Source organism: Aquarana catesbeiana, linkage group LG02 (assembly GCF_042186555.1).
Source record: "Aquarana catesbeiana isolate 2022-GZ linkage group LG02, ASM4218655v1, whole genome shotgun sequence".
NCBI classification, from domain to species: Eukaryota; Metazoa; Chordata; class Amphibia; order Anura; family Ranidae; genus Aquarana; species Aquarana catesbeiana.
In genome coordinates, this window is record NC_133325.1 from 95,846,403 (window position 1) to 95,872,501 (window position 26,099).

At 43.4% G+C, this 26,099-nt stretch overlaps 1 protein-coding gene across 2 annotated transcripts in view; it reads left to right on the forward strand.

Annotated features, from left to right (window-relative positions):
* Window positions 1-1,290: 1,290 nt before the first annotated feature.
* Window positions 1,291-26,099, forward strand: part of WDFY2 (WD repeat and FYVE domain containing 2) — a 161,889-nt gene continuing 137,080 nt past the window's right edge. Inside the window, exon 1 of one of the 2 annotated variants that reach the window (XM_073613242.1) lies at window positions 1,291-1,983. In XM_073613242.1, coding sequence (XP_073469343.1) covers window positions 1,847-1,983 — 137 coding nt within the window. In that variant the 5' untranslated portion in view covers window positions 1,291-1,846. The remainder of the gene's footprint in view (window positions 1,984-26,099) is intronic. The other variant, XM_073613243.1, reaches the window with a different exon arrangement.

Here is a 26,099-nt window from a genome sequence, read left to right on the forward strand (position 1 = left end):
TGCAAACGAAAGTTGCACCCACAAATGTAAACAGTGTTCAAACCACACATGTAAATCTAGCACTAGACCTCCCCTGTAACTCTAAACTGGTAACCGTTACATTTTTTTCAAGTGTTGCCTATGGAGATTTTTAAAGTACCGTAGATTTTATAAAATTTCATGAGTGTGCGCAATTTAAAGCATGACATGTTGGGTATCTATTTACTCAGCATAACACCATCTTTCACATTATATAAAAAAAAATTGGGCTAATTTGACTGTTTTGTTTTTTTTTTTAATTCATGGATGTGTATTTAAAAAAAAAAAAATTGCATTTGAAAGACCACTGAAATACAGCGTGACATAAAATATTGGAACAACCGCTATTTTATTCTCTAGGGTTTCTGCTAAAAAATATATATATATATATTCTAAGTAATTTTCTAGCAAACAATACTGATTTTAACATGTAAGAAACAAGAGTCAGAAAAAAGGCCTCGTCTTCAAGTAGTTAAATATTTACTAGCTAGAAGAAAAAAGTAAAACTGCGCATAGGTGAGATGTATAAACAAAATATAAAGCTGCAATCCCTATGTGTAACACAAACATAAATAAAACAAGTGAAAAAATGAAACTGCGCTAATAAAACAAACTTATATAGATGACAGTTGACCATCATAAGGTGCAAAAAAACTCGTAAGAATATATGAAGCATATATGTATGTAGTTGCTCATAGAGAGTATGCATTCAACAAGTACATAAAAGTGCATTATCATGTGCATCAGTGCAAGTTTGCAAAACATTGAAAGTCCATATGGTTGATGTAATGATCACCCAAGTGTTGATAAATATTAGAAATTGTTGATAATTAAGATTGAAGTGTCAGATCCACCGTCACCAAATGTAAAAGCTGGCCGCTTACCAGAGACCCATGACCCCCCACTACAGAGGGTCTGGGTAAGCTGTTAAAGAATAATCACTCCGGACCACCATCAAAAACCAGATAGTTCCGCTGTGTTGGAAAGTTGGGGGCCTCGATGTCAGATGGATCAATAGCAGGGCACACGAAGGATGGACTGGAAGGCAGCCCTGCAGAGTGATGAGTAAAGTGTGTGCTGTCTTTGGAGGATCCAGAGGGATTGGAAAAGCCATTGCCAAGTTACTAGTTCAAAAAGACTATAAAGTTGCTATTATTTCAAGAAATCTGGAAGCCGCCTCAGCTACGGCTCTTGGCTGTGATATCACTAAAGAACAAGAAGTACAACACACATTTCAGGAAATTGTGAGAAGTTTTGGTCATGTTAACTACCTGGTCAATGCTGCTGGCATAAATAGTTACCCGTGCTGAGGGTTTGATGCCCTGCTATTGATCCATCTGACATCGAGGCCCATGGCGACCCATCACATTTCGCTACCCGCTGGAGTGCACATGCGCAAAGCCGCCATATACGTTCCAACACTTTTACCACAAAACTCCACCCCTAAGCAGGTAGCGAAATGTGATGGATCGCCATATGTGACGCTACAAGGGGTCTAAAGTGTTTGGGTTTGGCTTGCAGAAAAGGTGGTGACCCTAGGAGGGGACTATGTCCCTCCACTGCATGGATCTTCTATCTCTCATTCTAGCTATCTTGTCATCTTAGGTTATCCCAATAAAGATTTGAGAGGAAAAAAAAAAAAGCTGAATAACATGGAGTGGGTGGGCGTGTCTGGAGGAGTGCCGTGTTCGGTCAGCTGACAACAACACGGAGTGGGTGGGCGTGTACGGGGCGGTGACGTGATCGGTCAGCTGACAGGGGTCTGCGGAGTGGTGTAGCCGTGCTGGTGTCGGTGGAGGAGGGGGATTCCTCGTTCTCCGGGGACAGGATGGCCGCCGAGATCCATTCCCAGCCTCTGACCCGCAAGCCGGTGTTGTTGAACAAGGTGGAGGGCTCGCAGGACGTGGTGAACATGGCGGTGATTGTACCCAAGGAGGACGGGGTGATCAGTGTATCTGAGGACAGGTATGAGCTCCTCCATCATCTATTAATGAAGCCCCGAGCTCGGGTTCCCTGTCCTGGCTGTGTCCGGGGTGTAGGGTGTCTGTGCTGGCACAGGTGTGCACAGTGATCTCCTATGACTGCTGCATGATCTCTATGTGGTCGCCCATAGCAACCGCACATCACATGCTGTCCTATGAATCCTTGTGTCACTTTCTGATGGAGATCCTCTGTGCGTTGTCGCTGTCCCCTGGATGGCGGGTCCTCCCACAACTCAACATGCGTATGGCGGTTCGCTGGTTGTAATATTGGAGAGATACTTTTATTTTTATTTTTTGGTGTAGTAATGTGGGGTTATAACCTCTGCCAGTTTTTTTTATTTCCTGCTAGGAAAAAATGTACTGATGGATCGGCAACAGATCCAATGATAAAGTCAAAAAGAGTCCAAATTGAATGATCAAGTCAAAATGTTTTTTAAACTTAAAGCAGAGCTCCGTCTGAAAACAAAAAAAAAAAAAAAAGTCAGCAGCTACAAATGCTGTATCTGGTGACTTTTAATATAAGGACACTTACCTGTCCAGGGAGCCCGCGATGTCAGCACCCCTAGCTGATCCATTCATTCATCCATCGCATTGCAAGTAAGGAGAACTTACCTTTACAGGCTTCCCAGCTGGTTTCCCACTGCGCATGCGCGAGTCGCGCTGCGCTTCCTGAATGCTGCTGTCGTCTTCTGGGACACACGCAGGTCCCAGAAAACAGTGGGGGGGAAGAGGGCCGGATATTTCGTAGATCGCTGATCAGCAATCTTACCCGGGAAGTGGGAGCGGGTACCTGTCAAAACCAGATACCTGTTCACCCCCCCCCCCAAAAAAAGGGGGGGGGGCCCGGCTTTGATGTTTATAAGCTTAGTGGTTGTAACCCCTTACATATACCCAGTGAAGTGACTGGCCTCAGGTTATACATAGAAATAAAACAAATCCTCCTACATAAGTTGTACCTGTTTATCTGTGGCCCTCTCTTCTCTACATCCATTCAAAGTGCTGAATTTACAAAGCTTGTCTAAGAGTCAAAGGAAAAAAAAAAGGAAGAGGATGGAAAGCGGAAGTCACACTCTGCAGAGCTCAGCGCTGGAAGGGAGAATAGAAAAAAAGGATAGAAGGCAGGCCTGCCCACCTTCACACAGGAACAGAGCTGAGGCTGTCCATTAGCTGGAGAGCCCTACCCTGTCACCTTTTTTTCTCTTGGTGTCAAGAAAACCTGTCAGAAGTGATTCATGCAGATAGAAATTACATTTGGTGCTCTAGATGGAGACAAGTACACTCTCTATAGAGGGATATGCTTTGTTCATATGTCATGTCTGAGGTTTACAACCACTTTAAAGTGGATGTAACCCGATTCATGAAATTTGAGCTTGGCACATATATCTGCAGTGCTTTGTTCTCTCTCTTCAAAGCACTATGTCCCGTATATCCAAACAAAAGAACTCACTGCTCCAGGTGAGACCGGAAGCCTAATGATATCACAGGTGCCCCCTCCACATACGATCAACACTGAAGAAATGTCTGCACTCGCAGATCCATCAAAATTCTTATTTAATGAACGAACATCCCAAGTGTTACAGACAGTTCAAATGGTAGACGCGTTTCACAGTGTGTAAAACGCGTCTACCATTTGAACTGTCTGTAACACTTGGGATGTTCCTTCATCAAATACGAATTTTGATGGATCTTGGAGTGCAGCCACTATGTCCCGTAGCTGTCTCCTGCCCTGTTCTTCTGATATCAGCCTGATGACTTCTAAAAAATTCTCCATCAACCAAGATAAAACCAGGCTGAAATTTGTGTTGGCGAGGTTGCTATAAATAGATTATCAGAAAGCTAAACTATTCATAGAACAGCTCTGATCGTTTCTGCCTATGAGGAGAGGGGGGTGTGTGCCTTTCCTCCAATCAGCTGTCTTGGCTGTATGCCCAGACTTCACACTGCAGTGCTGAACAGGAAGAGAAAACTTCTAACAGGATCTGAACTTTCTAAAGAATATATAAAGCTGAAGACAGCAGATATACATGTAAAACTTATGTAGGGAGATTTGTTTAATCCCTGTGTATTATCTGAGGCTGTTCACTTCACTGGGTATAGGAGAGGGTTTACATCCACTAAAAGGTAAAAAATGCCGTACTACCTGTCTCCTCTTACATTCCAGTGCTGCTCAGCTGTACATGGGACGGTCGATAAGTGTTACAAATAAGAACTCAAAATAGGACTTGTTCACACAAATACTGCTGGCTAGTAACTCTACTAATCCAGAAATGATCTTTCCTACAGAGATGTACATGGTAAAGCCCTATTTTGTGTCTATTCAAGCTTCTCATTTTAACGGAAGTTTTTTCTGGCCCCCGAAGCATGTTGGATATTTTTTTAAATTTTTTTTTTGTTTAGCGTAAACCAATATATTTGAATTGTTATCTTTTGATCTGGCACTCCTTTCATTTGTGCATGTGTTTGTTTGTTTTTTCTGATAACCTGCTGGGTACCCACTGGAGGGTAGCCTTGTCTGTTATGATTCTAACCTGGACCAGTGAGCTCTCCGAATGTTTCTGTCTTCTTACTGCTTTGTATGAACTCGCATCAAAGTCCCAGTCCCTCTGGTGCTTTTTTTTTCTTTATTGTATTTTTTTTTTTTTTTTTTCACGTCTGTCTCCTTTGGGGAAATTTCCCTTCATTTCCTGTCCCATAACCAAAACAGGAAGTGAAAGGATATCCCTCCAAATTGAGGGAATCCCTGGTTGTAACTAGAACTAGTGAAAGATTCCCCCTCCTATTGCGGTTCTGGTGACAACCCAATTGGGATTTTTTTCGCTTTTGTTGGAAACAGTCACCAGGAAAGAATGGAGGGGGTGAATTTTCCTAACAGGGGTACAGACAGGAATAAATCCACATTACTGTGGTGTAACAGCCTGCACCCAGCCTAAAACCCCATATACACTATTAGATTTTCTGCAGATTTTTGTCTTCAGATTTACCAAAACCATATAGTGCAAGGGCCTGCCTGATTGCATACCAATTGTAACTCTTAAGGTTTGACCTCATATTATATGGTTTTGGTATATCTGAAGACAAAAATCTACAGAAACTCTAATAGTGTGTATGGGGTCTTAGAAATAGTGTTGGGTTTGGGGTTCCTTAGTGTTGTGTCGGCTCCTGCTGGGTTCAGGGTAATCCTTGTTCCTGTACTGAGAATGTACCAGTCTTCAGTCTGCAGTAAATTGTTACACGTAATTTCAATGTGACGTTATTGTTGTTCGTCTACTTTGTAATTCATATTCTGCAATTACCTATTTGCAGCAAATCTCCAGCCAAAAATAATAATAAAAATAAAAAAAAGAAATTTGCTATGAGGAGTTTCGGTCACCTGTGGATAAAATAAAAATCATCCACTCACCTGTCCCACGATCCAGCGGTGTGCTCACCCCAGTCCGTCTCACTCACTGTCTTTGATCCCCGGCGCCGACATCTTCACTATGGGCACCCAGCTGTGACAAATTGTGGCTTCACAGCTGGGTGCCCACTGCGCATGTGCGAGTCGTGCTGTGCATCCTGAATGATGGATGCAGTCTTCTGGGACCTGTCAGAGGGGAGGGAGGAGAATGTCCGTTTTTGCGGTGGTCAGAACGGAAGCGGGAAGCGGGTACCCGCTCCTCAAAAGTGCCAATTCTTCAAATAGTGTGTGACTTGTGATACGATTTGAAACTGTCAAATTGCATTAAAAAGTTGCACCGGTGTGAACGGGGGCTGAATGGTCATTCCAGGTCTCACTTTTAAGACATCTCTGCATTCATAGGAGGGGAAGCAGTGCTCATGTAGGAATTCTCCATTTTCTTTTTGGTTGATGTTGGCTGTAGTTTGGATCAGCTGTGCTGACTTAACGGGAATCAGTTCCTTCCTTTCTGTTACCTAAAATGTTACTAAGAGAGCGACACTTCCAGAATTCACACACTAAGCTGCTGCATATGCAGGCAGGGAATGAGTCCTTAAAGTGGAACTTCCCCTTTTGTGTGGAGCTCCGCTTTAACCTCTTGTTGACCACCCAGCGCATACATGTGTCAACCGGGTGGGTGGGCCTCAACCAGTCATAGTGGTCACATGGTCAGGAACTCTTCTGCTGCGTCCTGTCATTCAGAACCCCTCTCAAGGTTGGGAGGCATTAGCAAGGGGTAAAGCAGTATTATCTTTTCTTATCGTACGGGACACAGAGCCATAGTGGTTACTATGTGGGTTATAGGCCACCTTCAGGTGATGGACACTGGCACGCTCTAAGACAAAAAGTGCACTCCCTATTTAACCCTTCCCACTACTGGGAGTACCTCAGTTTTTTCACCAGTGTCTAAGGTGTTGTTGGTCACGAGTAAAGATGTGCTGTGCTGAGCTCCACTGGGGCTAGCCATGCTGACCAGATCCATTCAAAGTGTCTCTTCTGGCCAGATTGAATGGCACCTGGGCCTCGTATCTGAAGAAACAAGGTTTTTGCCTGTGAATGCTTCTCTTTTTAGAGAGCTGGACCCCGGGATCCAGTACTTTTTGGTAGTAAGGCCATAAAGTTTTACTGGCAGGGTGCTATTGCAGGTCCAGGATAGTGGGTTTCCTCTAAGATCCCCAGCTCCTGAAGGTTTAACGGAACCCACCGTGAAGGGTGAAGATTGGGTCTGTTGGTTTACCACAGAAAACCCTGCGGCGGGAAAGGTAAGTGGAGTGGATCTTTTGCTGCAGTAGTTGCATACAACTCAGAGCTGAGCCCTGCAGTACTACATTTTTTTTATTTATAGTTTTTTTTTTTGCATACAGACAAGAGTAGATGTCCACAGTACATAAAGACATAGAGCGGCAGCCCACAAATAACAAGATGAGCTAAAAAGTATAATAGCAATCAGTTATACAATTCTCAGTTTTGCCACAAAACCTGGATTTTATCAAAGAGTAAACAAAGCCCTCCACATCCTGTCTGAGCACTTAATTAAACAAAGAAGTGAGGTTGCGACCCTGGTTGGCAATCGCTAACCGCAACACAAAGAGGTGAAAAGAGAGAGAGAAAAAAAAAAAAGTATATATATATATATATATATATATATATAATTTTTTTTTTTTTTTTTATGAATGGGGACCTCATCCCTCCACAGTGTTCTCTCGGGAACAAGTGTATAGAGTCTAGTGAAGCCATTTCCATCTGAGGTAGGTTTGTTGAGATTTCTTTTGTGGATACGTATTATTTTTCTAGCACTATTCTGTTCCAGATGAGTACATTCCAGAGTAATGGTTTGTCAACACTGGCTTTGTACACGTCTGCATAATTCCCTGCCTGCATATGCAGCAGCTTAGTGTGTGAATTCTGGAAGTGTCGCTCTCTTAGTAACATTTTAGGTAACAGAAAGGAAGGAACTGATTCCCGTTAAGTCAGCACAGCTGATCCAAACTACAGCCAACATCAACCAAAAAGAAAATGGAGAATTCCTACATGAGCACTGCTTCCCCTCCTATGAATGCAGAGATGTCTTAAAAGTGAGACCTGGAATGACCATTCAGCCCCTGTTCACACCGGTGCAACTTTTTAATGCAATTTGACAGTTTCAAATCGTATCACAAGTCACACACTATTTGTGCCTATGGAACCGTTAAAATTGGTGCGACTCCGAATTGCACCGACCTCAAAACGGTTCCTGCACTATTTTTTGGCGATTTCATGTGCAACATGCATAGACATCTGTGCTTGAAGTCACACAGATGTCAGCAAGCCGCACATGAAATCGAGCGCTGAAGCAATTTCAAAGCTGCGTTCAGTGTGAACGGCGTGCTAAAGTGGTTCTAAAGCCCATCACCTTAATGCATTCTATGCCTTCAAGAACCTCAGTGTGCTGTGCCCCCCCCCCCATATAAATACCTAAGCCTGATTTCAATCGAGCGATGTGTTGCTGTTAGGGGTGCAACGGATCAAATAACTCACGGATCGGATCGATCCTCGGATCAGAGTCACGGATCGGATCATTTTCGGATCAGCAAAAAAAACAAAACAAAAAAAAACCAAAAAAAAAAAAAACCACACAAATCTTGTTACACCCACCGGAGTTTTAGATTTAAAAGCTATTTTCAACACAAAACCGAGCTTATATGCATAAATACAGTATTTGTAGATCGGACAGACTGTTTAGATGTCAGATTTTAAAAGCAACAGCAAACCTGCTGACCTTACATGGTTGCTAATGTGACAGAACGCCTCTGATTTTCAAATTTAACATTAAATGTGAAAATCAGAGGTGTTCTGTCACATTAGCAACCATGTAAGGTCAGCAGGTTTGCTGTTGCTTTTAAAATCTAACATCTAAACAGTCCGTCCGATCTTCAAATACTGTATTTATGCATATAAGCTCAGTTTTTGTTGAAAATCGCTTTTAAATCTAAAACTCTGGTGGGTGTAACAAGATGTCCGCTTGCCCCCTTCTCACTCTATCATTACTGTACTGTGCAGGAGTGTGGGGTGTAGCAAGATGGCGGCGACGAAAGGTCACTTCCTGACGAGACAGCGGCCGCTTCCGGGTGTACCAAGATGGGCGCCGCTCCGGAGCTAGGCCGAAGCCACGGCCTTTCTTATGGCCGAGGCCACGGATCACGGGTGTGCCGATCCGCGGAGGTTGATCCGTACGGATCGGCGACGATCCGTTGCACCCCTAGTTGCTGTCAATCACTGACAGAGTGGAGGGGGCAGGGCTGAGCCATGCTCTGTGTATTAAAAGACACACACACAGCCGGCTTGGGAGGGAGCACACACGAGTGCCCCCATAGCAAGCAGTGTGCTTTGGGGGCACTCAACAGGGGTGAGCAGCCAGGTGCCAGTGGGGGACCCGAGAAGAAGAGGTTGGGGCTGCTCTGTGCAAAATCATTGCACAGAGCAGGTAAGTATAACATGTTTGTTATTTTTAGATTTTTTATTTTTTAGAAATATCCCTTTAATAGTTCAGGCCAGCAGGTAAAGATAGCTGAAAACACACACTTGTGGCAGTGCCACTAAAACACACGTTACCACTCTTCACCATGAGGCCACTCCACTGTCACATTTGTCACTTTTTGGGGTGAGTGGGTACCTGGTTTAGACAGCGGTGATATGAGCAGGAGTTCACGCTGAATCTAAGGTGAACTTACACTGGACCCCCTCCCTATTCCCCCCCCGCAAAGCGGACTTCACTACCGCTTTAAAGGGTAAGTTCACCTTTTAAAGAAAATCTGTAGGGTGAACTTACAATGGGCCCCCTTCCCACCCCCCCAGGTTCCGCTGTACTGGAGTCCCGCGATCACCCGCTGTGAGACATCAGGTCACCGCTTTACCGGTCCAGGGATTTGAAATCCCTGCGGCTTTATCTCCTCTTCTCCAGCGCTGACATGACGCGCTAGGCGGGTCTTGATTGGTCGGCGCCGACCTATTCAATTGCCTCCTATACATACGTTTAGGAGATAAAGCCGCAGGGATTTCAAAACCCTGAACCGGTAAAGTGGTGACCTGATGTCTCACAGCGGGTGATTGCGGGACTCCAGTACAGCGGGACCGGGGGGGGCGCGAAGGGGGTCCAGTGTAAGTTCACCCTACAGATTTTCTTTAAAGGTGAACTTACCCTTTAAAGTGGTAGTGAAGTCCGCTTTGTGATTTTTTTACCTACAGTCAAGCCTTACCTGTAGGTAAAATTTAATATCTCCTAAACATACATCGTTTAGGAGATATTCACACTGGATGCAGCCGGTGACGTCACCGGCGCATGTGCTCTGAAGGTCTGGCATATCATGCCGGACCTTTAGCGTACTGTGCCGAAACCAAGGGCTCCCACGCGCCTGCATGGGAGTGACGTCATCGCGGCTCTGGCCACTCACACAGCAGGAATCCGCAAACCCAGACGGAAGATGGAAGCCCTGACAGCGGTGACAGCGTGCCGCTGGAGGGCTTCATTCTAAGTTAAGTATTTCATAAAGTGCTAGTATGCGATTCATACTAGCACATTATTGTCTTACAGGGGAAAGTGTTTTTTTTTTTTTTTTTTTTTTGACTGCAGCGGTTTACAACTGCTTTAAGATGCCGGCGCCTGGACCCGAAGCGTATTGAAGAACCGGACATCGCTGGATCCCTGGACAGGTAAGTGTCCTTATATTAAGTCAGCAGCTGCAGTATTTGTAGCTGCTGACTTAAATTTTTTGTGGGTAGCCGCTAGGAAAGGATAGAGAATGAAGGAGGGAACTCTGTTCTTGTCTCTCTTGACTCATATTTGCTTATGTCAACTGAACATCGAACTTCAAACCTTTGACCTCTCCCAGTCGCTCGTGTGTGTGTTTTTTTTTTTTTTTTTTGCTTTGTATCATTTTTTTTATTACGAGATTATATTCAGTATATCATGGTGTGAATTTATAAATACATGCAGCGATGCACGCAGGTTGTCCAGTAATGCACTATACTACACTACATTATAAAAACATAGTGTTTTTGGAAAAAAAAAAACATTTAAAGGGCCAATTTGTTTTTCAGTGCAATGCACAGACCATTGAGTTATGGTCTGCGAGTGGATCATACCATAGAATAAAATTCACAAGGGTACCATGGGGTGCAACCAAGGAATTGTGTGATAACAACGAAATATGAAACAAATGTATCAATGATAAAATCAAGTATTTTATTAGAAACATTTTAATAATAGCCCCCTTAGGCTGGGTTCACATTGTGTGCAGCTGCGGGGGCACAGCAGGGGGTCCGATATGAATTCCGACCTGAAACGGAGCCAAAGACGTAAAGGACTCTTCTGCTGTGCGCTCCGCGGCTGCCCCGGAGTTGTGTGAACCGGCTCCATTGAGAGCCAGTCGCATTCTCCTGTCATGCGAATTGGATGCGGGGAAAACCCACATCCAATTTGCAAACATCCAGTATGAATCTAGCCTTAAAGTGCAGTCTAGGGGAAATATAAAAATGTCAGACACATTGAACAAACAAGAATAATTCATAAAGCATGACACCGTAGTCCTGATTGCATGAATCTAGATGCGTTTCGACCCTTGCAGTCTTCTTCGGGGGGATGGCAATGATTAGCAAATCAGCAAGCTCTATGATTATAAGTTACAGAAAACACATCTTGCATAATGGTGGAGGCCCACAGGGGTACAGAAGAGGATGATGAGAGGTATTGGAGCCTAGCACCCTATATATGTGTCCAAGGCTCAAGGGATAAAAGCCAGCCACTAGCCTCAGGATTCCTCAAGAGTTTTGATATATAGAACTCCCAGCTGATGGAGGAAAAAACTTTAGATATGAGGAGGTGCAAACTTGTGTGAACCACCGAAGATCGAAAAATAAAGCCTTCAGTTTCACCAGTTATAAATCCAGAAGGGATATCTACGGGTCACCTCTTCACACCAACAGCCCTGGTTGTATAGATTATACAATACTTTTCCACTAGCGAAACAATTCAGTGATGACTAAATGCAGTAGAGGTAGTGGGATTTGGGGGCAGTTCAAAAGCAGATCTATAAAATGTACTGCGATATATTTTTAAAGCTAATCTTTGGGATAAGCAAATTGTGTCTAAACACGAGGCTTGTGTATTCATACTTGAATCTTGGTGTACCTTGTGCATGTGTTCCAGATATGTGTAGTAATTGAGTATGACATTTTGCCTCTGTACAAGAGCTTCCTGTAATAAAGACCGGTCACTGCTGTTCTCTTTCCTTGTGCAGGGTGACTGGTCTTGTCTCCGCCCCCTCCTGTATTTTACTGCACCCAGTCTGTAGTGGGAGGAGCCTGCTGGGCCCCTCCCACACCTCTCCTGTCTGTACAGGCTATGCACAGCAGAACGTTGATAGCACCACTATGTTTTCATGTTAATACCTGGGTTTGCAAAGGCATTTGATGCTTACAAAGTAGTTTATATGAATAGTTTTAAATTATTTTTTCTCACAGAATTCAGCTTTAAATGGAAAGGGCTGTAGAGGGGATATCTAGCCTGTGCTTAGGTTGAGATTATTAGAATAGGGGCTCGGGGGCAAGCAACTAGAACCATGTTCCTGCATTGTCTGCCAATTTCTGATAAACCGTCAGATGCAAGGGAAAAAACAACAGCATTTTTGCTTGCATGTGATTGGATGATGGAAATCTATAGAGCTTCAACACATTTACTAAGCTTGGACGGAAAATGAGTGCAACTGCGCTTGCAAAGTACACAGGCTATTTGCCTTTAGTAAATCCACCCCACTGCTTTGAAAAAGATTTGATTTTTAACCAAGTATCATATTTGGACAAGAAAACTGGACAAAGAAAGTGACAAAGTTTCACACCCCATTCACACTTGTGCGTCTTGTCATGCGACTTTGGGCATCAAAGTCATACCCCATGTTTTCCAATGATGAGCATTCATATATCTGTGACTTAAAGTCACAGCGACTTCAAAGTAGTTCATGCACTACTTTGATCCGACTTTAATGCAATTTTAGGGCCATAGACTTCTATGTTAAAGTTGCCTCAAGTCGTACCTGAATGTTTTACATGCAACAATGGGTCTGACTTTGCAGAGAGACAACAAGTTGCACCCATCCAAAGTTGCACTCCAAAGTCACACGCGTGTGGAGCCTCAGTCTCCGATAGTAAAGATATAAAGTATCAACAGTTTGACATGTTTATGGCTCATGCACAAACCTGCATGATTTTTCTGCCAATAGAATCCTGTGTAAAATCCTGTATGTACACTGTACACATGCAATGGTTTTTCTCGCATTACATGCATACGGCTGAAATGTACTCTATATGTTAGGAGGCAGGCAGCTCCTGCAGCTCGGCATCCATGGTTGCTAGAATGCAGACGGCTCCTGCTGTCTGGCAGCCTCAGTATTTAGGACCCATGGCATACGTGTACACTAAATCATGTACGCATGTAGCATAATGTACAACTGCATTCAGATCCATTAAAAAAAAAAAAAGTACACGTTACACATGCCTATGTGCATGAGCCCTCAAGCTTTGTACACAGTGTACCACCTAGTGAGCTCCAGGATGAGCCGATGGGGTCTGTGAGCACTGCACCCTTAGATACTATTGTCCATGTTCAATGAGAAGCACTTGGGACATACCAATAGCCTGTGGTTTTTGTATTAATACTAATGCATGCTAAGACTTGGGCCCCTTGCACATAAGAATGTCTAACTGCTGTGTATCCCTCCCTATATTTTTATACACCTCGGAGGGACAGGTGCATTCCACTGTTGATTGCAGCCAGTCAACGTCTATGGTAGGCTGCAGCTGGACGGGCCTGAACACTGTACTGAGTGCTACTCTAGGGCCCTATGCTTTCAGGATGAATGGGTAGTGCACACAAGACCTAGAGAGATATTTGCAAATTATATGACCTACTAATATCATGATTTTCTTCTAATAACATAACCTGACCCACCCTCTTCTGCTTTTTGAAACAGGCTGCTGACATTTTCTTTTTTTATACAGCTGAGATTTGCATGTACTTCAGCTGTCTAGATCTCGGCATCTACCGATTTTGGTTTGACTTGCAGCTTTCACTATAACTAACCTCCTCATATGCTAAATTAGAATTTCCTGGATTTGGAACAGATTTACTCCAAAGTATCCAGGTTGTCATGGAACTGTATCTCAGATCAAAGTGTGACTACATAGGCTTATTTTTATCCTATTTTTCTATTTGCAGTTAAAAAGACCTGGAAGAGACTGATTCTGAATGAGAAATATTAGTTTTATGTTTAAAAGACTACACAGAGACTGTCTGTTGGCACGTTGTCCACTTGTCATGGCTTTCAGATATATAAATAAAGCCCCTTTCACACGGGGCTGACTGCTGCTGCGATCCGCTTGCTTAGCAGGGTATCTCTCCGCTGATCTCTGCTGAGCAGGCGGATGACAGGTCCGTGTCCGGTCCGCTCATACACAGCAGACACAGACCACTCTCCTCTATGGGCAGCCGGATGTAAAGGGACCACCTGTCCGTTTACACCCGACTGCCATCCAATCGGCCAAATGGGTGGCGAACGTTTCCCCAGCCGTCTGTTTTTGGCGGATCGGATGTAGGCGGGTGTAAACGGACACATGTCCGTTTACATCCGCTGCTTCTATAGAGAAGAATGGAGGCTCTGATTGGGTCTGCCTGAAAAACTGACAGGCGATTGGAACTTCCGTATGAAAGCAGCCTAAGGCTCCATGCACACTGAAGATCATAAATGGCCGTTTTTGGGCGTTTTTTTTTTTTGTTTTTTTTTAACAGCCCATAAACTCCCCTCTATGTTATCCTATGTGTCAATGCACACATGGACATTTTTGGATGTTTATCAGCAGTGGAGTTTATGGGCTGTTTTCTGAATGCCAGAAAATCGCGTTCAGGAGTCGTTTTTCTGAACACAAAAGACGACAAAAGATAAACGCTCAAAAATGTGGCTCACCGGCATTTTTTTTTAACGTTTTTGATCCATTGAAAAATAAATTTAAAAAATTTCAAAAATAAAAAAAAACGCTAATAAATGCTATTGCAAAAACGTTAAACGTTGAAAGACTCATTGCAAAGCTAATGCCATTTTTATAACGTTATTTTAACGTCCAGTGTGCATGGAGCCTAATAGTTTTGCATACAAATGTAAATGTTTATTTTCTGATGCACATTTTAAAGGAATCAAAGGATAAGTTCATCTTTCATAACATGTTATATGTTACACCCATATTTAGGGTGTAACATGTTACGAACTGACTGCCCCCCGCACTATCCCCCCCACTGTGACAGCTAGTGGGGATCTTCTCCTTCCTCCCGCTAGCTGTCAATGCAAAAATAACCTTCAGCGCTCTGTGAATGGAAAACGACAAGGTCCGGCAGCCTTTGCGGTTGTCAGCTTGTAGTTTTTCAATGAACAACCATGGCTCTGTGAGCACTGTGGCAGATCATTGAGAGTCTTGCTGTCAGAATGTATCGGCTTCCTCCGTACGAGGTATGAGTAAGCCGATACACTGACTGGTCTGCAGGAGACCTGCATTGCTGATCGCTGGTGCAATGCTTTACAGGCTCCCAAAACAAAGTAATAAATGCATATTTTTGTTATCTGCAAAAAAATATGCATTTATTACTATTTGTCAAAAGGTGAACTTATCCTTTTTTTTTTTTTAAAGTTGTTTTCTTGTAGTTCTGCTCAGCTGCTCTTGTGGTTCTTACACCTTTGCCACGTGGTGAAGCCACGGACCTCACTGTGCTGTTTTTCAGTTCCACTATTCTTATTTCCTGACTCGCCCTCATTTGACTGAGGCGATAATGATTTATTGTACGGTAGACAGGCTAAAGGCAAAGAGGTGTCACTGGTCTAGCTGTCCAGCATGGCACAGGCATGTGCTGACCAAAGTTACAAACCCACCATTTCCACACACAGAAGGCAGAGGACTAATTGTCAGTGTTGGTGATCAATGTGAGGAAACATCCTCAGTGTTGGCGGTCAGTTAGAGGAAACAGTGCTATGGCGTCAGTGGTCATTAAGACCCCTTTCAGACTGGAGCTGCCGCCTCGTTAATGCTAAAGCGGACACTTTTCAGCCGCTAGCGGGGCACTTTTAACCCCAAAGAAGGGGTTAAAAACTCCTGTATCGTGGCGCTTTGGAAGTGCTTTTCAGGCGCTTCGGAAGTGCTGCCCATTAATTACAATGGGCAGGGCGTTTTGGGAGCGCTAAATACAGCGCTCCCAAACCGCACCAAACATGCTGCTTGCAGGACTTTTCGGAATGTCCCACAAGAGCACCGCCCCAGAAAAGCCACACTTGAATGAATGGGAGGCGATTTTTCAGGCGCTTAGCAGAGGTTATTTCCTGCGCTAAGACACCTGAAAACCGCCCCAGTGTGAAAAGGGTCTAAGAGGTAAGAAAAAAAAAAAAAAGCCAGTACGATTGGTCTGTGGATAAAGAAATTTTCAGCATTGGTGGTCAATGGGTAAAACAACTATCATCACGGGGGATCAGTTGGAGGAAAAAATAATCAGCATTGCCGGTGATTGGGAATAAAAAATGTCCCCATATCAGTGGGAGAAGAAATGTCCCAGTGTCGGTGGTCAACAGGAGGAAAAACGCCTTGGTGTTAGTGGTTCATTGGGAGGAAAAGATGTCCTAGAGAGGTCGTCACTGGGTGGGAAAAGTGTCACCGTACATTCTGGGTCACTGATCTGGGACATTAATGCATTTTGTAAAGTCAGAACTCCTGATTTTTAATAAACGTTATAGGTCACATTCTCAAACCACAGCAAAGTGACGAGCGAAAACTAAGCGAACTAAAAATAAGTCCTCCTTTTTTATTTGCTTTTTTTTTTTGCCATGGGGGAAGGAAGGGTAAAGTAAGTGGACCTTGCTCATAGTGCAACGTATGCTTTAAAGTGGCAGTAAACTCTCTTGGTTGATTTTTGCCTATGATAAGGCACAATAAATGTCTACTAAACGTGTACTGTTTAGGAGGTACTTTAGATACAGCCGGTGATGTCACCAGGGTAGATTTGATTTAAATCAAGTCAATTTTAAATCATGGAAATAAAAAAGATGTATCTCTGCGCTGTGGTGGGGCGGCAGCTGACACAGATAAGTAATACACCAAACTTATAAACAAAAAGGTGTGTAGTGCCAAAAGTAAATGAACAGCTATGAGATGATACTACTGTATTATAATTGGACAGCTCATTGAAATAAAGTCCAAAAAAGTGTTACTGTGTATATATGTGTATATATATATATGTGTGTGTGTGTGTGTATATGTGTGTGTATGTATGTATGTATGTATATATGTATATATATATATATATATATATATGTGTGTGTGTGTATATATATATATATATATATATATATATATATATATATATATATATATATATATATATATATATATATATATATATATATATTATTTATTAGTGGTGCACCGAAAATTATTGGCCGAAAACGGTGTTTTTGTCATTCGGCCGAATGTCGAAAACAGCCGATACTGAAAAGGGGGCGTGGGCCTCCCCGGATGCCGCCCATTGCGGGAGTGTCCCTCTGGCGCGCCCAGTCCTCCACTCCCTCCTCCTCTCCTCGATCTCCGTGTATGTGACAGGGCGGGCACTCTATTCCTCCCTGCGGTGGAAGTCGGGGCTGTCCACGGTGCGAGTCGGGCGGGAGGCGGCCACGGTGCATTGTGCACAGTGTAGTCTGGAGGTGAGAAATGTTTGCCTGAATCTCACACCTCCGAGGCCACGAGAAGGATAAATAACATTCTTAACCACAAGGTGAGTGTGGTATATAGTATGAAAAGAGCAAGCTTTTGACAAGGATCAGTGATATACATACCTGTCTGTCCAGTAAGCCAAAGAGCTATGTGCAAAGTGTAGTAATCCATAGCAAATAAGCAGAATTAAGTTTTCACTGATCTGACTTCAGTAAGCTAAAATCTGATCTCGCTGTTATTGCTGCTCTTTGCATTTTCCAATTGTCCTTTGTGTTGTCTTACTGAAAAGGTCCCTTTGTTCCATTTGGTAACTTACAGCAGAAAAATTACACCTGGAATCTAGTAGGTTAGTGAAAGCATCTTCATTTTCCTGTTAAGTTATACTGTATACTGCTGATTACCTGGCACTTTCACACACACACAGCCACAGGGGTGGACTGATCATTGAGCCACTCGGGCAGTGCCCGAGGGCCCTGGGCCCCTAGGGGGCTCCATCAGGGTTGCCAGCCTCAGTAAAACCAGGGACAGTATGGACCAGGGACAGCCAATAGAAACATGTATGTGTATACTGTGTGAGTGTTTGTATACTATGTGGCCCCATAATCTCTGATTGCCTGGGGGCCCCATAATCTCCTATTGCCCGGTGGCCCCATGAGTTGTCAGTCTGCCCCTGCACAGCCATATATGTATGAGTGTCCAATGGATAGTCTCTGACCGTCTCCTGTACCACGTCTGCAGTCTCTGACCGTCTCCTGTACCACGTCTGCAGTCTCTGACCGTCTCCTGTACCACGTCTGCAGTCTCTGACCATCTCCTGTACCATGTCTGCAGTCTCTGACCGTCTCCTGCATCATATCTGCTAGAGGTGCACCGCATGGAAATTTTGATAATACTATTAGCAATATGTTGTATAAAAATGTATACGTTTTATTTAACCACTTCAAAACCAGCCACTGTATATAAATGTCCTGTACTTTGGGGGGGGGGGTGTATCTGAATGATGCCTGTAGCTACAGACATCATTCAGATATCATTATTTTCAGCCGGCGATTCTGTGCACAATAAGAACAATCATAGCAGCAGTTCCGCCGCTTGATCGTTCTTATAGGCGACGGGATGGGACATCCCCCCCCCCCCTTCCCACTGCCATCCGGTGCTTCTCCGGGCTCTCCTGTGCCATCGGGAGCCTGGAGAATGAATCGGCCGAATGAGGACGATAGAGATTTCTGGTGACCGGATGGTCACCAGTCATCTCTATGACCGTCGGAGGCCCGGGCACCATGTTATGACGTCACGCCCGGGTACCCGGAAATAACCGAAGCCGCGATCGCGGCTGTCAGCATGAGATCGGTAAAAAAAAATTTCCTGATCTCATGCTTTCCAGCCTGGAGGAGAGATGCGGGGTCTTATTGACCCCGCATCTCTCCATAAAGAGGACCTGTCACATAGATTCCTATTGCAAGGGCTGTTTACGTTCCTTGTAATAGGAATTAAAAAAAAAAAAGTGTAAAAACAAAAAAAATTAAGTAAAATAAAAAAAAAATAAAAAATATTTTAAACGCCCCTGTCCCCGGTAGCTCGCGTTCAGAAGCGAACGCACACGTAAGTCCCGCCCACATATGTAAACGCCGCTCAAACCTCACATGTGAGGTATCGCCGTGTGCGTTAGAGCGTGTGCACCAATTCTAGTACTAGACCTCCTCTGTAACGCTAAACTGGTAACCTGTAAAAAATTTTAAAGCGTCACCTATGGAGATTTTTAAGTTATAAAGTTTGGCGCTATTCCATGATTGTGCGCAATTTTAAAGCGTGACATGTTAGGTATCTATTTACTCGGCGTAACATCATCTTTCACATTATACAAAAAAATTGGGATATCTTTACTGTTTTGTTATTTTTTCATTCATGAAACCGTTTTTTTTTTTTTTTTTTTTTTTTTCAAAAAAAAGGTGTTTGAAAAATTATTGCGCAAATACCGTGCAAGATAAAAAGTTGCAATGAGCACCATTTTCCCAAGTTGGGGGGACCCCTAACAGTAAAATTATCTTCATAGCGTGGGTTGTCAGCACCCAAGGCAAGACAAGTAATTTGTGCCCCTCACCCGCGGACATTTAGCGCTACCTGAGTCCCTTTTAATGGTAACTATAATCACAGGTAGTGTTACTCACTGTGTCACCGACTCTGTGGTGTCTCGTAGCAGTGACACCTATGCCGAAATCAGGAGATAGGATCTCCTCCAGCCCCTCCCACTTCGCATTCCTCACCAGTCAGCTGACCTCTAGTCTCTGCCCCCCAGCCATGCCGTGAACTGAATGGGTGCCTGCGAAGAGGCTGAGTGGGTGCCTGCGGGCTCCAGGGATAGCCCTGCTGGGCGGCCGCAAAAAGGCTGGGAGAGCGGTGCGGGCTTCAGGAACAGCCCAGGATTCGGTGACCCCTGGCAAATCATCATTCGACCCCTGAGGGGGTCCCGACCCCCAGGTTGAGAACCACTGCCCTAGGGTGTCTGCTAAAAAAACATATATAATGTTTGGGGGTTCTGAGTAATTTTTCTAGCAAAAAAATGATGATCTTTACATGTAGGAGAGAAGTGCCAGAATAGGCCCGGTATTGAGGTTGTTAAAATATATAAAATACATTTTATTTAAAGTTTATAAAAATAACAACATTTTTTAAAAAGTTATTTTCGGTATCGGTTTTCGGCCTAGTGTATTTTTCATTTTCAGTATCGGTTTCGGCACCAAAAAAACCCGTTCAGTGCACCGGTTCGGTGTTTTGTGCGAAGATGTGCACAAAACTTTGGATGTGACTTGAAAAATCTCCACTGTGAAATGGACACTCACCAGAAAAACTGGCTGCCGTTACAGCAGCAAACATGTACTCAGTGTAGATCCGCCATCTGTTGTGGGGGAGGCTGTTCAGCAACTCGCATCCTCCAGATGTAGCTGTAGTAAATAAAGCTAACCGGGAGCCAGTTGAAGTCTCCATAGTGCAGTACTGTATTTATTGGAATAGTAAGTTAAAAGCCAAAATAAAATGAATGATAAAAACATATGACAATGTGTGCCACTGCTGACCCGGTATCGGGACAGTGGCCTGACTTCAGCACTAATGTCTGCCAACTTTTTAAATTTTATTTTTGCTGCGGTTTACTACCTCTTTAAAGCCCACCCCACAGTTATATTCTCCTTCACACTTCCTCAGTGCTTTGTTCTCTGCCTGAACCACTGCAAAATGCACTGCTGGTGCTGGATCTTGTAGGTATTGATGATGGCACCCCTCTGTCATGTGACAGCATTCAAGCTTACAGATCGGTGGATAGGCTTATGTACGTCATTACTTAGAGGCCACATGATCCCCCATACCCAAAAGCCTTAGGGGTTTTGGGGATGGTGAAAGAAGCTACAGGGAAATACTGTGTGTAAGTCATATGAGTTTGGAATTGAGCTTAAAAGAGACCCGGTTTGTTTGCTCTGAATGGACAAGGTGACAGTCTCTTTAAAGCCATTGGATCAGGAACACAAGGCAACTTAGTAAAGAGCCTTACAACTTTGTATATTGCATTTACCTTTTCATTTACATATTTTTTATAACCTTCATTTGATTATCTTAAATGAGGATCTGTACAAGATCATTTCATAAGCTGCCTAAAGACTTTTTAGACATTTTGTTTTAAAATGTGGAACACAAATCAGGACTTCAAATGTATAAACACCCTTTATGCCGCGTACACACGAGCGGACTTTACGGCAGACTTTGCCCGGCGGACGGGATTTCGTCAGACAATTCGATCGTGTGTGGGCTCCAGCGGACTTTGTTTTCTCAAAAGTTGGACGGACTTAGATTTGAAACATGTTTTAAATCAATCTGTCAAAATCGAGTCCGGTCGAAAAGTCCGCTCATCTGTATGCTAGTTCGACGGACAAAAAGCCACGCTAGGGCAGCTATTGGCTACTGGATATGAAGTTCCTTGTTTTAGTCCGGTCGTACGTCGTCGCGTACGAATTCGAAGGACTTTGGTGGATTGTGTGTAGGCAAGTCCGCTCATTAGACTCACAACGGTTGGTTTGCGGGAAACTCTGCGGGTTCCTGAATTGCAGGTGATTCACGCTGACATCTGTGAATCACTGCTGGCGTCAATGTGAAGTGTAATGACGCCCCCCAAATCGGTTCGCAGATCACAGTGCAGTACAGAAATCGGATCGCATGGTTGTGAACACCCATATGATCAGATTCCAGTGCGGACCAAGAAACGGGCCCTGGACCATTTTGGTGCAAATGCAATGCATTTTCAGCCATACAGTTTGTATGATTGAATTTGCATCGCACAGACATCGCATGTGGCCTGAACAGCAATGCGGTGCGAATCACATGGGATATCTGGCATCACAGTAGTGTGAACCCAGTGGTCTGATTATGTATTCATCAAAAGAGAAATAATTGAATGCTTTTATTGGTGTAATAGGAAGGAGGGATTCCTTGTCATTGGCACATAATGCATGTTGTAAAATAACCATCTCTGTAACCTATGGTAGCAAGCTTCGCCGATTGGAGGCTAAGGGTTATTTTTTTTTTTTCTGATAGGTTGTCTACAATGTTTGATCCAGATAGCATTTTATAATATATAAAGATGCTTCTTCTCCTCCTCCTTGCTGAAATCTTAGTGTGCGTAGGGAGCAGCTTTATGTCGTAGACATAAAGCAGGTGCATAGGGAGCAGCAGCAGTTTATGCATATGCTATGTTCCATTTATGAAACATTGATTATTGGCCTTGCTTTCTTCATTGATCGCACATCACCAGAGTGTGGAGCAGCAGAGGATATTCCTGAGATCATAGGCGTGCGCACAGGGTGTGCCGGGTGTGCCCTGGCACACCCTAATCACCCCGTGCACATTAGGGCTATCGCTCTGTGTAGCAGCAGAAACAGGGGAAAGATCTCCCTCTTACCGGCTCTGCCATAAGAGAAGTGTTTATGCTCTTCTCTTTCACTGTGCCGGCAGGGAGATCAATGTGCCGGGGTCATATATATGTAGACACCCGCACACGCATGTGTGTTTGAGCTTAAGGGTGCACACTCTAATGCAATAGGCTGTGCTCCCACCTATGCCTGAGAGATACACATGGCAATAGATAACAAGACCCTGACTCCCAGCCCAAGTGATTAATAACCTCAAGTGACCCTAAAGCCCAGTACACACGATCAGAAAATTGGATGAAATATACCACTTTCGAAGCGATTGTGCGATAATCTAATCATTCGTACAGCCAATCATGACAGCTCATCTGAAATTATCCAAAGGGACAAACACGAGAATTTTCTACAGTACAGCATTCATCTTAAAAAAACAGAAGAGCAAGACCATGCGTGCTCGGAAATGCAAGAATACATTACAATACAACACATTACATCACTTCCGAACTTGTATTCTGTCGTATGAAAATTTTCGTAAATTTAGTAACCTCTTCAGTTTCGATATGAGACTAGCATGCAAAAAAATGGACGATAATTTCTCCAATTATTCTCATCGTGTGTACAAGGATTTAGGTGGGGAGAGCTAAGTCCATTAGTGTTTATATATGAGATGCATATATAATGTGTATATGTACAGTGTGTGTGCGTAACATAAATATATACAGTGGAACCTTGGTTTACGAGTAACGAGGTTAACGAGCGTTTTGAAAGACGAGCAACTTTTTTTTTTCTTTTTTTTTTTTTTTTTTTTTTTTTTTTTTAATTCTGACTCGGTTTGCGGTTTGCGAGTGTTGTCTCGCAAAACGAGCAGCATTCAAGCTAATGGGGTGTGCAGTACCGTGTTTGACCAGAGGTGCGGTGGCGCCAGGGACACTCAGAATGGTTCGCAGCCGTTCGGAAATACTTGGAAACACTCAGTTCGCGAGTGTTTTCGAGGCTTTCCGAGTTCAGCTGAGCTGCCCTCGAGTATTTCCGAGGCTCTCCTGTGCCTCCTCCCCCCCACCTCTGGCCACATGCGGTATTGCATGTAATAGAAGTCAATGCAGAACAAATTCTTAGCTTCCATTGACTTCTGTGGGGAAACTCGCTTTGATATGCGAATGCTTTGGATTACAAGTAATCTCCTGGAACGGATTATGCTCGTAATCCAAGGTTCCACTGTATACGGGTTAAATAAGTACCATTTTTCTAGGTAAATATATTTCTAAAGGTGCTTTTGACATGAAATTTTCACCACATGTCGGTAACAACCCATGCAAGTGAAGTTCTGTGTAGTAAAATGGAATGACACAGGGAAAAAGTATTGAACACGCTAACTGAAATGTATTTAATACTTGGTACAAAATCCTTTGTTGGTAATGACAGCTTCAGGACACCTCCTGTATGGAGAGACTAGTCGCATGCATTGCTCAGGTGTGTTTTTGGCCCATTTTTCCACACAGTCTTCAAATCTTGAAGGTCCCGTGGGCCTCTTCTATGAACTCTGATCTCTAGTTCTTTCCATAGATTTTCTATTGTATTCAAGTCGGGTGATGGGCTGGGCCATTTGACCTCCAAACATGGTGTATATTATGGCATCCAAAAAGTTCAATTTTGGTCTCATCTGACCAGACTATATTCTCCCAGTATTTCACAGGCCTGTCTAAATGTTGTGCAGAAAACTTTAAATGAGCTTCAACATGCTTTTTCTTCAGTGATTGAGTCTTGCGTGGTGAGTGTGCATACAGGCCATGGCGAGTTGAGTGCATTACTTATGGTTTTCTTTTCCGAGGCAGAGTTCACACTGCTTTGCAGAGCGGCTCACAGCAGTGGTCCGGTGCTTCATTGTTCTCCATTTTGGGGACGACTCCGGCACAATTTTTTGCCTGAATTTGGACCTGAAACGGAGCCAGAGACAAACAGGATGCCTGTGCAATCCACTCTGCAGCCACCCCGAAGATATGTGAACCGGTGCCATTGAGAGCCAGACACACTCTTGTCATGCGAATTGGATGCTGGAAAACCCGCATTCAATTCGCACTAGTGTGAACCCAGCCTGAAGCTCTCTCCACAAGTGGTCCTTTTGGCTCTTGGACAACTCTTTTGATAATTCTTTTACACTCCTCTGTCAGAAATCTTGCGAGGTGCACCTGGTCATGGCCGGTTTATGGTAAAATGATGTTCTTTCCACTTTAGGATTATGGACCCAACAGTGCTTACTGGAACATTCAGAAATTAAGAAATCCTCCTGTAGCCAATGCCTTTAGTATGTTTTGCAACAATAAGGTTGCAAAGGTCTTGAGAGAGCTCTTTGCTTTTACCCATCATGAGATGTTTCTTGTGTGACACCTTGGTAATGAGACACCTTTTTATAGGCCATCAGTTGAGACTGAACCAGCTGAAGATGATTTGCACTGACAAGGGGCAGGATTGCTTTCTAATTACTAATAGATTTCAGCTGGTGTCTTGGCTTTCCATGCCTTTTTGCACCTCCCTTTTTCATGTGTTCAGTACTTTTTTCCCTGTGTCATTCCATTTTATCACACATATTTTTACTTTTTGAACTTTTGTATGAAAGAATTGCATGGGTTGTTACCGACATGTGGTGAAGATTTCATGTCAGTAGCACCTTTTAGAAATATATTTACTTAGAAAAATGGTGACGTGTTCAATACTTATTTTACCCGCTGTGTATGTGTATGTGTATGTGTGTGTGTATATGTGTATATATATGTATGTATATATGTATGTGTATATATATATATATATATATATATATTAGTCAGGTCCATAAATATTGGACATCGACACAATTCTAATCTTTTTGGCTCTATAGACCACCACAATGGATTTGAAATGAAACGAACCTGAAGCATACCGCAAAAGCAACCAAAGAGTTTTTTAAGGGAAAGAAGTGGAATGTTATGCAATGGCCAAGTCAATCACCTGACCTGAATCTGATTGAGAATGCATTTCACTTTGCTGAATGGAAAATGCCCCAAGAACAAGCAGGAACTGAAGACAGTTGCAGTAGAGGCCTGGCAGAGCATCACCAGGGATGAAACCCAGGGTCTGGTGATGTCTATGCCTTCCAGATTTCAGGATGTAATTGACTGCAAAGGATTGGCAACTAAGTATTAAAAAGTGAAAGTTTGATGGATGATTGTTAATCTGTCCCATTACTTTTGGTCCCTTAAAAAGTGGGAGGCACATATACAAACTGTTGTAATTCCTACACCGTTCACCTGATTTTAATGGAAATTAAAGCTGAAAGTCTGCAGTTAAAGCACGTCTTGTTCGTTTCATTTCAAATCCATTGTGGTGATGTATAGAGCCAAAAAGATTAGAATTGTGTCGATGTCCCAATATTTATGTATCTATCTATCTATCTATCTATCTATCTATCTATCTATCTCTGCTTTTACACACACATGAAGTTTAATGACATCCCAGTCTTAGTCCGTAGGGTTTACTACTGAGTTCAATCAAAGAGAAATAATAAATTAATTCAGCACCACGATGTCTCAAAAATAAAGCATATAGGTTTCAACATCTGTAATTAACGCAATTCGGCCTATGTAAGTGGCTGAAATGCGTCAATTACAGGTATTGGTTCCTTCTATTGGATGGATCTAATAAAATCGTATATGTTTTAATTTTGAGACATCGTGGTGCCAGATTTTTTTTTCTCTTTGATTGGACGTTTGAATGCCTGAGTACTGGGGCCATCTGAGCACATGAGTCTCTTTATCTCATCTTGTTTACCTTTTAAGGACTATTTTTTGGGTAGCAGCAAGATTTCAATAGATTCAATATTGAGTTGGCCCATCCTTTGCAGCCATAACCGCTTCAACTCTTCTGGGAAGGCTGTCCACAAGGTTTAGGAGTGTGTCTATAGGAATGTTTGACCGGGCACTGATGTTGGAGGAGAAGGCCTGGCTC